The sequence below is a fragment of the Pan troglodytes genome, chromosome 1 (genome assembly GCF_028858775.2).
Source record: "Pan troglodytes isolate AG18354 chromosome 1, NHGRI_mPanTro3-v2.0_pri, whole genome shotgun sequence".
Taxonomy (NCBI): Eukaryota; Metazoa; Chordata; class Mammalia; order Primates; family Hominidae; genus Pan; species Pan troglodytes.
Window position 1 is genome coordinate 94773348 of NC_072398.2, and position 12582 is coordinate 94785929.

The 12582-nt window shown below is 50.4% G+C and overlaps 1 protein-coding gene and 1 pseudogene across 9 annotated transcripts in view; one reads left to right on the forward strand and one right to left on the reverse strand.

Moving 5' to 3' along the window:
• The window catches only part of IL6R (interleukin 6 receptor), a 64351-nt gene extending 53438 nt beyond the window's left edge, over nucleotides 1–10913 (reverse strand). For 8 of the 9 annotated variants that reach the window (XM_024348647.3, XM_016927953.4, XM_024348646.3 and 5 more), the window contains exon 1: nucleotides 10342–10913. In XM_024348647.3, the coding sequence (XP_024204415.2) occupies nucleotides 10342–10426 (85 nt within the window). In that variant the 5' untranslated portion in view covers nucleotides 10427–10913. The remainder of the gene's footprint in view (nucleotides 1–10341) is intronic. The other variant, XM_063813082.1, reaches the window with a different exon arrangement.
• LOC104003051 (26S proteasome non-ATPase regulatory subunit 8-like) lies at nucleotides 789–1670 on the forward strand (annotated as a pseudogene).
• Nucleotides 10914–12582: the final 1669 nt, after the last annotated feature.

The following is a 12582-nucleotide window of genomic DNA, read 5'->3' on the forward strand; positions in this document are numbered from 1 at the left end:
TAGTTTAGTCTGCACTACTGATCTGTATACTTTAAAATGTTTTCTTTTTTTTTTTTTTTTTTTTTTTTGAGATGGAGTCTTACTCTTATCACCCAGGCTGGAGTGCAGTGGCACAATCGTGGCTCACTGCAACCTCTGCCTCCCCTCTTGCCTCAGCCTCTGGAGTAGCTGGGATTACAGGTGCCCTTCACCACAGCTGGCTACTTTTTGTATTTTTAGTAGAGATGGGGTTTCACCATGTTGGTCATGCTGGTTTCAAACTCCTGACCTCAAATGATCCACCTGCCTCAGCCTTCCAAAGTGCTGGGATTACAGGTGTGAGCCACTGCACCCGGCTGATACATTTTATATTATGTGTTTTTACCACATTAAAAAAATAACTTAGTCTAAGTGCTTGCTACACATACAGGCAGTTTCTAAGTGTGCTACATAGATTAACTAACTTGATCTTCTCAATAGTCTATTTGACAGAAGAAGAGACTGAGGTTATATAGCTAATTAGGGGTGACCTGCATTCAAGTCCAGACAATTGGGCCTCAGAATTTGTGCTTTTAACTACTCGCTATGCCAAGAGGCGTATAAACCCAAGTATACAGGAATTTGGTAGATTTAAAATGTAACTTTGAAAATTGGTGGGGGAAAGATGGATTCAATAAACTGTAAAGGGATGTCAGGTGACAACTGGAAAGAAAAAGCTGGAGTCAGACTTCATACCTCATCCATAATATTAATAAATTCAAAATGGATCAAATATTTAAACTTTTAAAACTTTTAACAATACCAGAAAAGGAGAATCTTTTAAAATATTGGAATGGGGGTGGAGGTGAACAGTGCAGCCGGCGCCTTGAGCTCCGGGCCCCTGGCGACCTAGGGCCCTGTCCTGCAGGCTGAGGACGGCAAGTACAAGCAACTCAAGGGCGAGTGGAACCGTAAAAGCCCCAATCTTAGCAAGTGCAGGGAAGAGCTGGGCTGCCTCAAGCTAGTTCTTCTGGAGCTCAACTTCTTGCCAACCACAGGGACCAAGCTGACCAAACAGCAGCTCATTCTGGCCCGTGACATACTGAAGATCGGGGCCAGTGGAGCATCCTATGCAAGGACATCCCCTCCTTCCAGCGCCACATGACCCAGCTCAAATGCTGCTACTTTGATTACAAGGAACAGCTTCCCCAGTCAGCCTACATGCACCAGCTCTTGGGCCTCAATCTCCTCTTCCTGCTGTCCCAGAAGTGGGTGGCTGAGTTCCACATGGAGCTGGAGTGGCTGCCTGCCAAGGACATCCAGACCAATGTCTACACCAAAAACCTTGTGTCCCTGGAGCAATACCTAATGGAGGGCAGCTACAACAAAGTGTTCCTGGCCAAGGGTAACATCCTCGCCAAGAGCTACACCGTCTTCATCGACATCCTGCTTGACACTATCAGGGATGAGATGGCCGGGTGCATCAAGAAAGCCTATGAGAAAATCCCTTTTACCAAGGCCACCAGATCCTCTTCTTCAACACACCCAAAAAGATGACCGACTACACCAAGAAGTGAGGGTGGGTCCCGGGCCCCAACAACTAATATAGTTTTGCCGGCCAGCAGCAGGAGCCAGAAGACACTACCATTCCCTCCACAGAACTGGCCAAACAGGTCACCGAGTATGCCCGGCAGCTGGAGATGATCTTCTGAGCCCACCAGGCACAGGGTGGGGCAGGGCACACATTATTTAAAACAGTTACAGTGCAAGGTTTCCTCCAATAAAGGTGGATTGACATTCTCTCAAAAAATAAATAAAAATAAAATATTGGAATGGGAAGGATGTTATTAAGTATGACACAAAACCTAGAAGCTATAAAAGAGACTGGTAAATTCAACTAGTTGGAAAAAAAAATTTGCAGCCAGGCGCAGTGGCTCACACCTGTAATCCCAGCACTTTGGGAGGTCAAAGAGGGAGGATCGCTTGAACCCAGAGTTTGAGACCAGTCTGAGCAACATGGCAAAATCCCGTCTCTACAAAAAATACAAAGGCTAGTCAAGTGTGGTGGTGTGCACCTGTAGTGCCAGCTACTCAGAAGTCTGAGACAGGAGGATCGCTTGAGTCCCAGGAAATTGAGGCTGCAGTGAGCCATCAGCATGTCACTGCACTCCAGCCTGGGTGACACCGTGAGACGCTGAGAAAGAGAGAGAGAGAGAGAGAGGGAAAGAAAGAAATTTCTTGGCAAAAACCACTCCTACCACCAAAAAAAAAAAAAAAAAAAAGTCAAAGACAAATTGGAAAAATATACAACTCATGTATGACATGTTAATATGTCAAGAGCTCCTGTAAACAATAAGATTAATGACCCAATCAAAATAAAATTAGCATTGAATATGAATAGGCAGGTCATAGTAGATTATGCAAATGTCAGTTATACATTAAAAAACCCATACAATCTTATTCAGATAAGATAAATGCAAATTAATTCCACACAGAAGCCATTGTCTATGTAGATACCAGGTTAATAGTACACTTTTGGCAAGGGCATAGGGACACAAGCATTCTCACAATGCTGCTGGAAGTATAAATTGGTGCAACTTCTATTCTGTCTCACAATGACAAATCTCATGGCCTTTGCCCATCAATTCCCCTTCGGGGAATATATCCTGCAGGTGTACTTGCACTCACACAACAAGAGGCATATGCAAAGTTATTCCCCACAGCAGGGGCTGTAAGAGCAAGAAGGGAACAACTAAACATCCATCAAAAGGTAACCGGGTGGCCGGACACAGTGGCCCACGCCTGTAATCCCAGCACTTTGGGAGGCCAAGGTGGGTGGATCACGAGGTCAGGAGTTTGAGACCAGCCTGGCCAACATGGTGAAACCCCATCTCTACTAAAAATACAAAAATTAGCCTGGCTTGGTGGTGCATGCCTGTAATCCCAGCTACTAGGGAGGCTGAGGAAGGAGAATTGCTTGAACCTGGGAGGCAGAGGTTGCAGTGAGCCAACATCGTGCCACTGCACTCAAGCCTGGGCGACAGAGCAAGACTCTGTCTCAAAAAAAAAAAGGGGGGGAACCAGGTAAATAAACTCAGTACATCCATATAATGAAATACAAAAAAAAAAAAAAAAAAAAAGAGGAAGTTCTTTGTGTAATAAAAATAAGTAAACTCTTTCCTAGTCCACAGGAGCAGAGGTCTACAGGTCAAGCCCAGGATTCAGATATATCCAAGTTCCAACCCTATCTCAGTCACTCACTAGCTGTGTGACTTTGGGCTTGTTTCTCAACCTCTCTAGGCCTCACTTTTCTCATCCATAAAATAGAAATAATAACCATGGGTACTTCAAATGTTGTCAGCATTACATTAGATAATTAATGCAAAAACCTCAGCACTATTTTCAGAACATACCTAATCTTTCAAAAAAAATGTAAGCGATTGTAATTATTATCCCCACTGCATTAGTGCCTCTCTCCTTTTCTGGGAGAAAGTCCTCACATTTTAGCATCCCCCTCCTCCCATCAAAATAGGCTTTTAAAGGCCGGGTGCGGTAGCTCGCGTCTGTAATCCCAGCACTTTGGGAGGCCAAGGTGGGTGGATCACCTGAGGTCAGGAGTTCGAGACCAGCTTGGCCAACATGGTGAAACCCCGTCTCTACTAAAAATACAAAAAAATTAGCCGGGTGTGGTGGCAGGCACCAGTAATCCCAGCTGAGGCCAGGAGGCTGAGGCAGGAGAATTGCTTGAACCTGGGAGGCAGAGGTTGCAGTGAGCTGAGATTGTGCCACTGCACTCCAGCCTGGGCAACACAGTGAGACTCTGTCTCAAAACAAAAACAAACTCACCGGGCACGGTGGCTCACACCTGTAATCCCAGCACTTTGGGAGGACGAGGTGGGCAAATCACAAGGTCAGGAAATCGAGACTCTCCTGGCTAACACGGTGAAACCCCGTCTCTACTAAAAATACAAAAAATTAGCCAGGCGTCGTGGCGGATGCCTGTAGTCCCAGCTACTCGGGAGGCTGAGGCAGGAGAACTGCGTGAACCTGGGAGGCGGATGTTGCAGTGAGCTGAGATCACGCCACTGCACTCCAGCCTGGGCGACAGAGCAAGACTCCATCTCAAAAAAAAAAAAAAAGGCTCTTAGGATCAATAACATTTATCAAGCATGCATTTTTGTCTGTTACAGTATTTTATACTTTTGTTGTTGTTGTTGTTGTTGTTGTTGTTGAGACAGGGTCTTGCTTTGTCACCCAGGTTGGAGTGCAGTGTTGCTGTCACGGTTCACTGCAGCCTCGAACTCCTGGGCTCAAGTGATCCTCCTGCCTTGGCCTCCTAAAGCACTGGGATGACAGACATGATACACCACACCCGGCCTCAAAAAGTATTTTATACTTTAAAGCTTGTAGTGACCTGCCCAAAGGTCCCCTAGCTGGTGAAGCAGTTAATGGGGAGACAGGCCTGGACTGCCTGCCCCCAAAGCTGTTTTCTCTCTGCTACCTCAGCTGCCTCTCTCAGAGACAGAGGAAATTCATTTATAGTGATGTGGATTGCAAAACATTCCACTGACCAAAAGGCATATGAATAGATGTGGGGGACCTCAGCCACTCTCAGGGCTTGAAATAATATCTGCCAGCACACGACTCCCACATTTACATCTCAAGCTCAGTCCTCATTCCCAAATTCCTGACTCCCATATCCAACTCCTTATCAGCATCCTCTCTTGATTGTCTCGTTGCGGCCAGGCACAGTGGCTCATGCCTGCAATCCTATAGCACTTTGGGAGGCCGAGGCAGGCAGATCACTTGAGGTCAGGAGTTCGAGACCAGACTGGCAACCTGGTGAAACCCCATCTCTACTAAAAATACAAAAATTAGCCAGGTGTGGTGGTGTGCACCTGTAATGCCAGCTACTCTGGAGGCAGAGGCAGGAGAATCGCTTGAACCCGGGAGGCAGAGGTTGCAGTGAGCCAAGATTGCACCACTGCACTCCAGCCTGGGAGACAGAGACTCTGTCTCAAAACAAAAATGAAAACAAAAGACATTTGTTTCCATATGTGCAAAACTGGCCTCTCATCTTGTCCTGCAGCCCACCATCTATGCAATGGGGCCAGCACTTCTCTCACCTGAGGCTGTTTTGAAGATTACATGAGATCACAGATGCCAAGGGCCTAGCAAAGCTACTTGCACACAGTTGACACACCATAAGTGGTAACAGTTATTGTAACCATCATATAGAGAGGGAAGACCAAAGGATGCTTTTCGGGAAAGCGGTTGGGAAGTGGAGTGGGAACTGATTCAGAGAACAGGTGCTGGGGAGAATAGGCTGCATGCAGGGCCTCAGGGACATACTCCTCAGAGTAGAAAGCACCCGACAGAGCTGGCAAGGGATGAGCAGGAGTGGGGGAGGCTGCTGAGGTCCAGCTAATGTCAAGCCTGAACCCAGTGGCAGAAAAGCCTCTGCCTTTGCCAGGGACTTTTGATCTCTTCAGATCCCAGGCAAGAGGAGAGGGTAAAGAACACAGATTAACTACACAAAAAAACCTCCCAGCTGGACACAAAGGCTCACGCCTGTAATCCCAGCACTTTGGGAGGCCAAGGCGGGTGAACTGCTTGAGCCTAGGTGTTCCAGAGCAGCCTGCAACATGGCGAAATCCTGTCTCTACAAGAAATACAAAAAATTAGCTAGATGTGGTGGTGCACGCCTGTAGTCCCAGCTATTCCGGAAGCTGAGGTGGGAGGATCACCTGAGACCAAGAAGTCGAGGCTGCAGTGAGCAGTGATTGTGCCACTGCACTCCAACCTGGGCTACGGGAGTAAGATCCTGTATTTAAAAAAAAAAAAAAAACAAAAGGCCTTTTCTTTGCCACCTTCCCCTTGCCACTCCAGCCCTCAAGGATCCCACCTGCAGACTTGCAGTTATGACCTGGCATTTAGCACTTCCCTCTGCTAGACTTCAAGGTGCTAAAGGGCTGAGGACTTGTTACCCCAGAGATACTTCTCCAGGGCGGGGAGCATCCATGTGTCCCCACAGAGCCCTCTGCTCCAGAACATAACACACCCTCAGGTAGTACACATTGTTAAAGAGGTAGCAATTTTCCTGCCCAAGATGGACATATAGGGATCTCTAGAGATTTGTATATTTCCTTCAGGTCTTCACTCAAATATTATGTTCTCAGCAAGGCATTCCCTGGCCTCCCATCCAAGGCACCATGCCACCCCACCCTGCCACAAACACACATGGGGTCTGTCTCCCTCTCGGCTTTAGTTTTTCTCCTTAGCACTAGTCGCTAGCATACCACATACTTAATTTGCATCCTGTTAATAGTCTCCCACACTAGAATGAAACTCAACTAAGCCTGGGGTTTTTGTCTCTTTTATTCACGGTGTATCTCCAGCTCTTATAATAGTGCCTGGAACAGAGTAGGAGCTGTTCACTCCAAAAATATATTTTTGGAGTGAATGAATGATCACCTACACTTATTTAAGCACTTGCTGTGTGTTAGGGACTTCTGTAAACACTCTATTTAATACCTTACTTAGCTCATCTCATCTTCATAACCACCCTTCGAGGTAATACAATTATTTCTATTTTCTAGAACACTGGCTGTCAAAGAAGTTAAATCACTTGCCCAAAGTGTTATCATTTTTACTTGGCAGTGCAGGGCAGAGATGTGTCTGGCTTGAAGACCTTAGCCATCACCTATGCAAAATGAGCTGTGTTCAGGTGGAGGAGAGCAGAAGGCAGAGGGGGATAAAGGAAAAGAGAACAGAAAACCTCTGGAAGAAACTGGTTAGCACTCTAGCCCAGCACTGTCCGGTAGGACTTTCCACGATGATGGAAGAGATCTGTATCTGCACTGTTCAGTACAGTAGCCACTAGCAATGTGAGTGTTGAGCACTTAAAATGTGACTAGTGCAACTAAGAAACTAAGTTTTTATTTGATTTCATTTAAATTAATTTTTTGGAGACAGGGTCTCCTGTCGCCCAGACTGGAATTCAGTAGTGCAAACATGGCTCCATGCAGACTGGACTCAAGTGATTCTCCCACCTCAGCCTTCTGAGTAGCAGGGACTACAGGCTCATGTCACTGTGCCCAGCTAATTTTTTAAATCTTTTTGTAGAGACGGCATCTCACCCTGTTGCCCAGGCTGGTCTCCAACTCCTGAGCTCAAGAGATCCTCCTGCCTCAGCCTCCCAAAGTACTGGGATTACAGGCGTGAGTCAGGCTGGCATAATTTAAATTTAAATAGGTACACGTGGCTAGTGGCTACCGTATTACAGAGCACAGCTTCAATCCAGACTAGATTCATTGACTGGAAACTCTTTTGCTTGCTGGGTCTGTGGCTTCCAGGCCTGGTGGGACCAGGATTCAGGAGAGGGGGGAAGGGAGTGTATATTTTCAGCAGTCAGCACCTAGGTTACTTTGTGTAATCTACAAATACCCAGTGAGGGGAGTATTTGTTTACCCCGGCTACTGAGGGCTGGAGATGAGGGTCAGGGTCAGGATCAGTGTGCCTGCTGCCTTGGGATCTTGGTCCTCAGTCAGAGGAACTTCCTCTCTCTAACCACCCCCTACCCCAAGCCAGACAATCTGTTCACGGGTAGTTGGTACCCAGTGGCCCGGTCAGAGTCTGGGGTTTCTCAGTCCTTCTCAGGATTTACCCATGACCATTTTCAGGCTCCTTTTAGGGTGGAGTCTGCATAGCTGATCCTACACAGGCCTCACAGGCTTTACATGGACTCAAGAAATGTTTGCTGCAATGAATAAACAAGCAGCGAGCCAAAGCAAGGAGAGATTTCTGGCAACAGGGAGCCCGAAGGGGGAGGGCCTTCATTCAGTTCCTCAATGACACCATTTAGGCAGCCGTCCTCAAACCTGACAGTGCCTAAGAATCACAAGGGGCAGTTTGTTTAAAAGGACATGCCCCAGGCCTCACTCCCAGGTGTTCTTATTTAATAAATCTGGGTTAGGGTTCAAAAATCATCATGTTTACCAAAGCCCTCCCACCCAACACACACACCAGATCTGATGCTAGGCTCAGAACTAAGCTTTTGAGAAATACTGATTTAGGGTGAGGCTAGGCATGTGTGTGGGTATTGGGGGCAGGAAGAGGTTGCCCTAGAAGGAAATTCAGAAGCTGAGATAGGTCTTTGAGATACTTAAAGGTATACATACTTCTTTTGTGTATTTTCTTGCATTGCAGTAGGAAGAGGGAACTTGAGTCACCCAAGTCCAGCCTTCCAGCACCAGAGTGTCGGAACCGGCAGAAGCCTAAGTCCCAGCTAGTCCAGGCCCTTAGACAACAAGTACACCTGAGAAGTCCTGGCAGCTCCAGGGTGTGTGGGCGGCAGCTGATCCCGAGGAAAACAAACCTCTGGGCTCTAAGAGCCCCGCAGGCTGTACCTGCGGATTTCCCCTCTCAGCCAACTCCAGCCTCTGCTCCCCCTCTGCTCCTCACTTCTCTAAAGCGAAACATCTCACAGTCATTTGCTCCATGCTTCCTGTACGATTTCTTTATTTTTACTCTCCAGTTTGTGGGCTGAGTCTGTGTGGGTGTGGGAGAGGGGCTGGGTATTTCTACTTCTCTGCATTTTCCTTCTGAGCTGGGAGGACTTTCACTTCCTCCCCAGTCTCTCAGTTCTGCCTTTCATGGGCTGTTCAGGCCATGAGACCACCTCTCCTATCCTTCCTGAGCACCTGGGAAATGGAAAACTGACTGTAACTGGCTGCCCTGGAAGGGCCTAGCATCCACTCAGGAGCAACAGGTGGTGGCAACTACAGCAGTAACAGTAACCTCCCTGGGGCAGGAGCCTTGGGCTGGCGTGACAGCAGCAGAGGCAGCCAAGGGAGCCCTGCTTGCTCCTGAGGCCATCCGAGTCCTGGAACCTGTCTTGCATCCCTCTAACACCACCATGGGCAAGCCTGGGCCTCCACTTCCCTCCCTCAGCCTTTTCTGTCCCAGCACTCAGCCAGACAAGAGTGACTCTCAGCTTGCCCCAATGCCCCCAGCTCTGCCTGCTGATCTAGTTCTATATTTGAGAGTCTTAGACATCTACCACACTGGAGCACAGAGCCACGGGAGGGGTTGGCCTCCATCACCGGGGCCTGATAACCTGCCATCCCGCCATCCCAACCTCCCTGAACCTCAGTCTCCTCTTTCAAACAAAGTTATATGTAGATACAGTGGAGGATTAGAAAACATTGAATGGGTGCCCCAATCAACAGTGTCTGTTACTGGCAGGAGTTATAAATGTGTATTGAAAATGGAATCCCTTCTTTTTTTCTTCCAATCATAAGGACCACAACCATCCAAAAAGCAAAGAGAGTCTCAGACACTCCAGCTCAGCCTCTAGTTGCAGAAAGTCACCTCCTCAAAGGGAGAGATCAGTGTTCACCTAGGACTGGAACTCAGTGTGATCTAGTGGTTGAAAGTCTTAGCCTTCAGCCTCCCCAGCCTCGTCAGCTGCTCCAGAAGCCTGTCAGCTGCCCCTTAGTTTTCTGCTGTGTCCTCAAAGCACTTGGACCCTAAAATAAACCTCTGGAGAGCCAGTTGCCCAGCTCTTCCAGAAGAGAGACTAGACACGCAGCTGGGCATGCGGCCAGAGCCCAAGAAAAGCCTGGTTTGCCAGGGGCAGATTACAGTCAACGGGAGCAGTAAGTGCCTCTGCCCTCTCCCTCACGGCTCCTTCTCTTTTCTAGAGGGGAGTCCAGCAGGTGCCAGCCCCAGGAGGTCTCACTCCCTTGCCAGCCTCCCGACTCAATTCCCAGGACTGGGGCACTTGGCTTCCCAGAGTTGGTGGCTGCCAAAGTGACTCCGTGCAGCGGGAAGATCCGTGACTCAGCGCCCGTGATGTCAGTCCCTTCATAGTCAGGGCACTGTCATCCACACATGCACCCGCGGGGGTGGCGGGAGGACCAGGCGAGGTGGACCCCCAATGCAGAGGGAGAAGAGGGGCGCTGGTACAAAGGACTCCCCAGGCGGGTACATCACCCCGCTGGGGCGCGCCCTCTCGGGCCATCTCCCCTTAGAGTAACCTGGGACGCGGTTGTGTAAAGGCTCCTGGGGGCACTGGGAAGGAAGCTCGAGAGTCAGGTTTGCAAGGACACAGTCCTGTACAAAGACCGCAGGGTTCCCGCACAGCTTCACCGGGCATTCCGGGGAGCGCTCCGGGCCAAGGGAGCAAGCGCAGCAGGGGGCGCAAGAGCCACTACCCGCGACCACACAGCTAGGTGCCCGCGGGGCCTCAAGGCAGCCACAGAAAAGGGGATCCGTCGCACCTCCTTTCCTCCCTCCAGCCTCCCACAGACTGCGGTGGCCAAGGCGGTTTCCCCCAGCCGCCAGCTGCCCCAGCCCTCCAGGTGCGCCCGAAGCCCTTACCCTGCGCAGGGCAGCGCCTTGGGGCCAGCGCCGCTCCCGGCGCGGCCAGCAGGGCAGCCAGCAGCGCGCAGCCGACGGCCAGCATGCTTCCTCCTCGGCTACCGCTCCATGGTCCCGCAGAGGCGGACAGGCTAATGGGAACCGGGCGGCAGGGGCGGCAGGGGCGGCAGGGGCGGGGCGGTGGGCGGGCAGGCGGGCTCAGGCCCCGGGGGCAGCCCCCATCCGCAGGAGCCCGGCTCTCTACACACACTGCGAGTCCCTCGGCCCCGCGCCGCGCTCGGCTCCTCTCCCTCTGGCCCGGCTCAGTGTCAGTGCGACTTCCCACTCGCACATGACTCAGAGCGGCGGACGGTCCTGGCAACGCAGGAAAACATTTGAGGAACTCGCGCTGGAGCGTCTCTGGGCCGTCCCAGGGTGCGGTTACGAAAGCCGGAGCGGATGGCGCAACAGCCCCGCGCACCGGCCGACCGAGGGGGTGGCTTCCTGCCACAGCGCCGCACCTGAGCGGGGAGAACAGGGGACCGCCAGCCCCACCAGAGCCCTTCCTCCCGGTTCTGTTGATGAGAAAAGGGCGTATCAGCCACCAGTGGGCAGTGGCCTAGTTTTGATTTTTGGTTTCGTGAACAGGATTACGCTGTGAAAGGCACACCTGGAGAGCCCTCGAGGAGGCGATGTTCCTCTTACCCTTAGGGTAAAACAGTGCTTGGTAGCCCGGTTGCCCACTGGAATCAGCCAGGAGCCCTAAAACCCACCAATGTCTGGGTCGGGTCTCCAGAGATTCTGATTTCATCGGTCTGGGGTGAGGCTTGGGCATCGGAAGACTCACCACCGTAAAGGCACAGCCTTTCTGCCCAGCTGCTCCTCGTAGGCTGCAGCAGAGGCAAGGAAACGGTTTGGACTTTGCAGTCAGATAGACCTGGGTCCCCATTTAGACCTACCATCTACTGTGTCTGTGACTTCGGTTCAGAATCTGAGTCTCCATTTCCTCATCTGTCAGAGATAAGAAAGCCTATGCTGCCCAGGGTTATTAGGAAGGTTCTGTGGATGGCACCTAAACACCTGACACACGGTCTGGGCCACACGTGCTCAGTAGACATCAGAACGTGCATGGCTGCCCTCCTGACTTGACAGACAGACACTAACACCAGGGGCAGTGGCTCACGCCTGTAACCCCAACACTTTGGGAGAGCCGGGTGGGTGGATTGCTTCAGTCCAGGAATTCTAGACCAGACTGTGTAACAAAGTGAGACCCCCATTTCTATAAAAAAATTTAAAAATTAGCTGGGTGTGGTGGTGCACACCTATAGTCCCAGCTACTAGGGAAGCTGAGGTGGGAAAATTGCTTGAGTCCGGGAGATCCAGGGTACAGTGAGCCGTGATTGGGGGCTGCTACTCCAGCCTGGATGACAGTGAGACCCTGTCTGGAAAGAAAAAAAAAAAAAGAAAAGAAAGAAAGAAAAGGAAGGGAGGAGGGAGGGAGGGAGGGAGGGAGGGATAGAGGGGAAGGAAGGAAAGGAAGGAGAGAAAAAAAGAAAGAAACAAGCACCTGGCTTTTGAGCAACCACAAGGACCTTGAAGGGGACCATCTGTCCGTCCCTTGGAGGGGAACTCTCTCAAGGACCCCCACAGAGCCTAAAGCTGATAGGATGGCCTCATAGCTGAATCTGGAGGGAAAGAAAAATGCTGAAATAAAGTTTAGGCTGAGAAGCTTCTAGACCAGCAACTGCTCATTAGAATGTGTTTTTCTACCTTTGGTTTCAGGCCGATCCTAACCCAGATCAAAGATCCTGGGACAGCTGGAACAGGCATGGCCTAATGGAACTCCCAAGTGGACAGGGCCAGGCATGGAGGGACAGAGCTTCTGAAACAGTCCTCAGACCCCGTGCATCTGGATCTTTCTGTAGGAACCACCCATCAGCAGTGCCAGACAGAACCAAGCACATGCACTGATCCACCGCACGATGGGAGCTGGTGTGGGTGAGCTTGTTTGCTTTAGCCATGCCCACAGACAGGAACAGAAGAGCACGGTGGAGGCCACCAGTCCTCTCGCCTGCTATTTCAAAAGGGGTTGCAGCAGGGCTGGAAAGCGGTTCCCACTGTGGTTGCCCCCTTCCTCTCTGTGGCACACACAGACCTGAAAATAACCAGAGAGGGACTGCGAGCTGCCACCCTAAAACAGGAAGGCTGCAGAAAGTCCTAGGCTCAGATAGGAGAGTTTAAAAGAATGTTGAAACCAAGAAC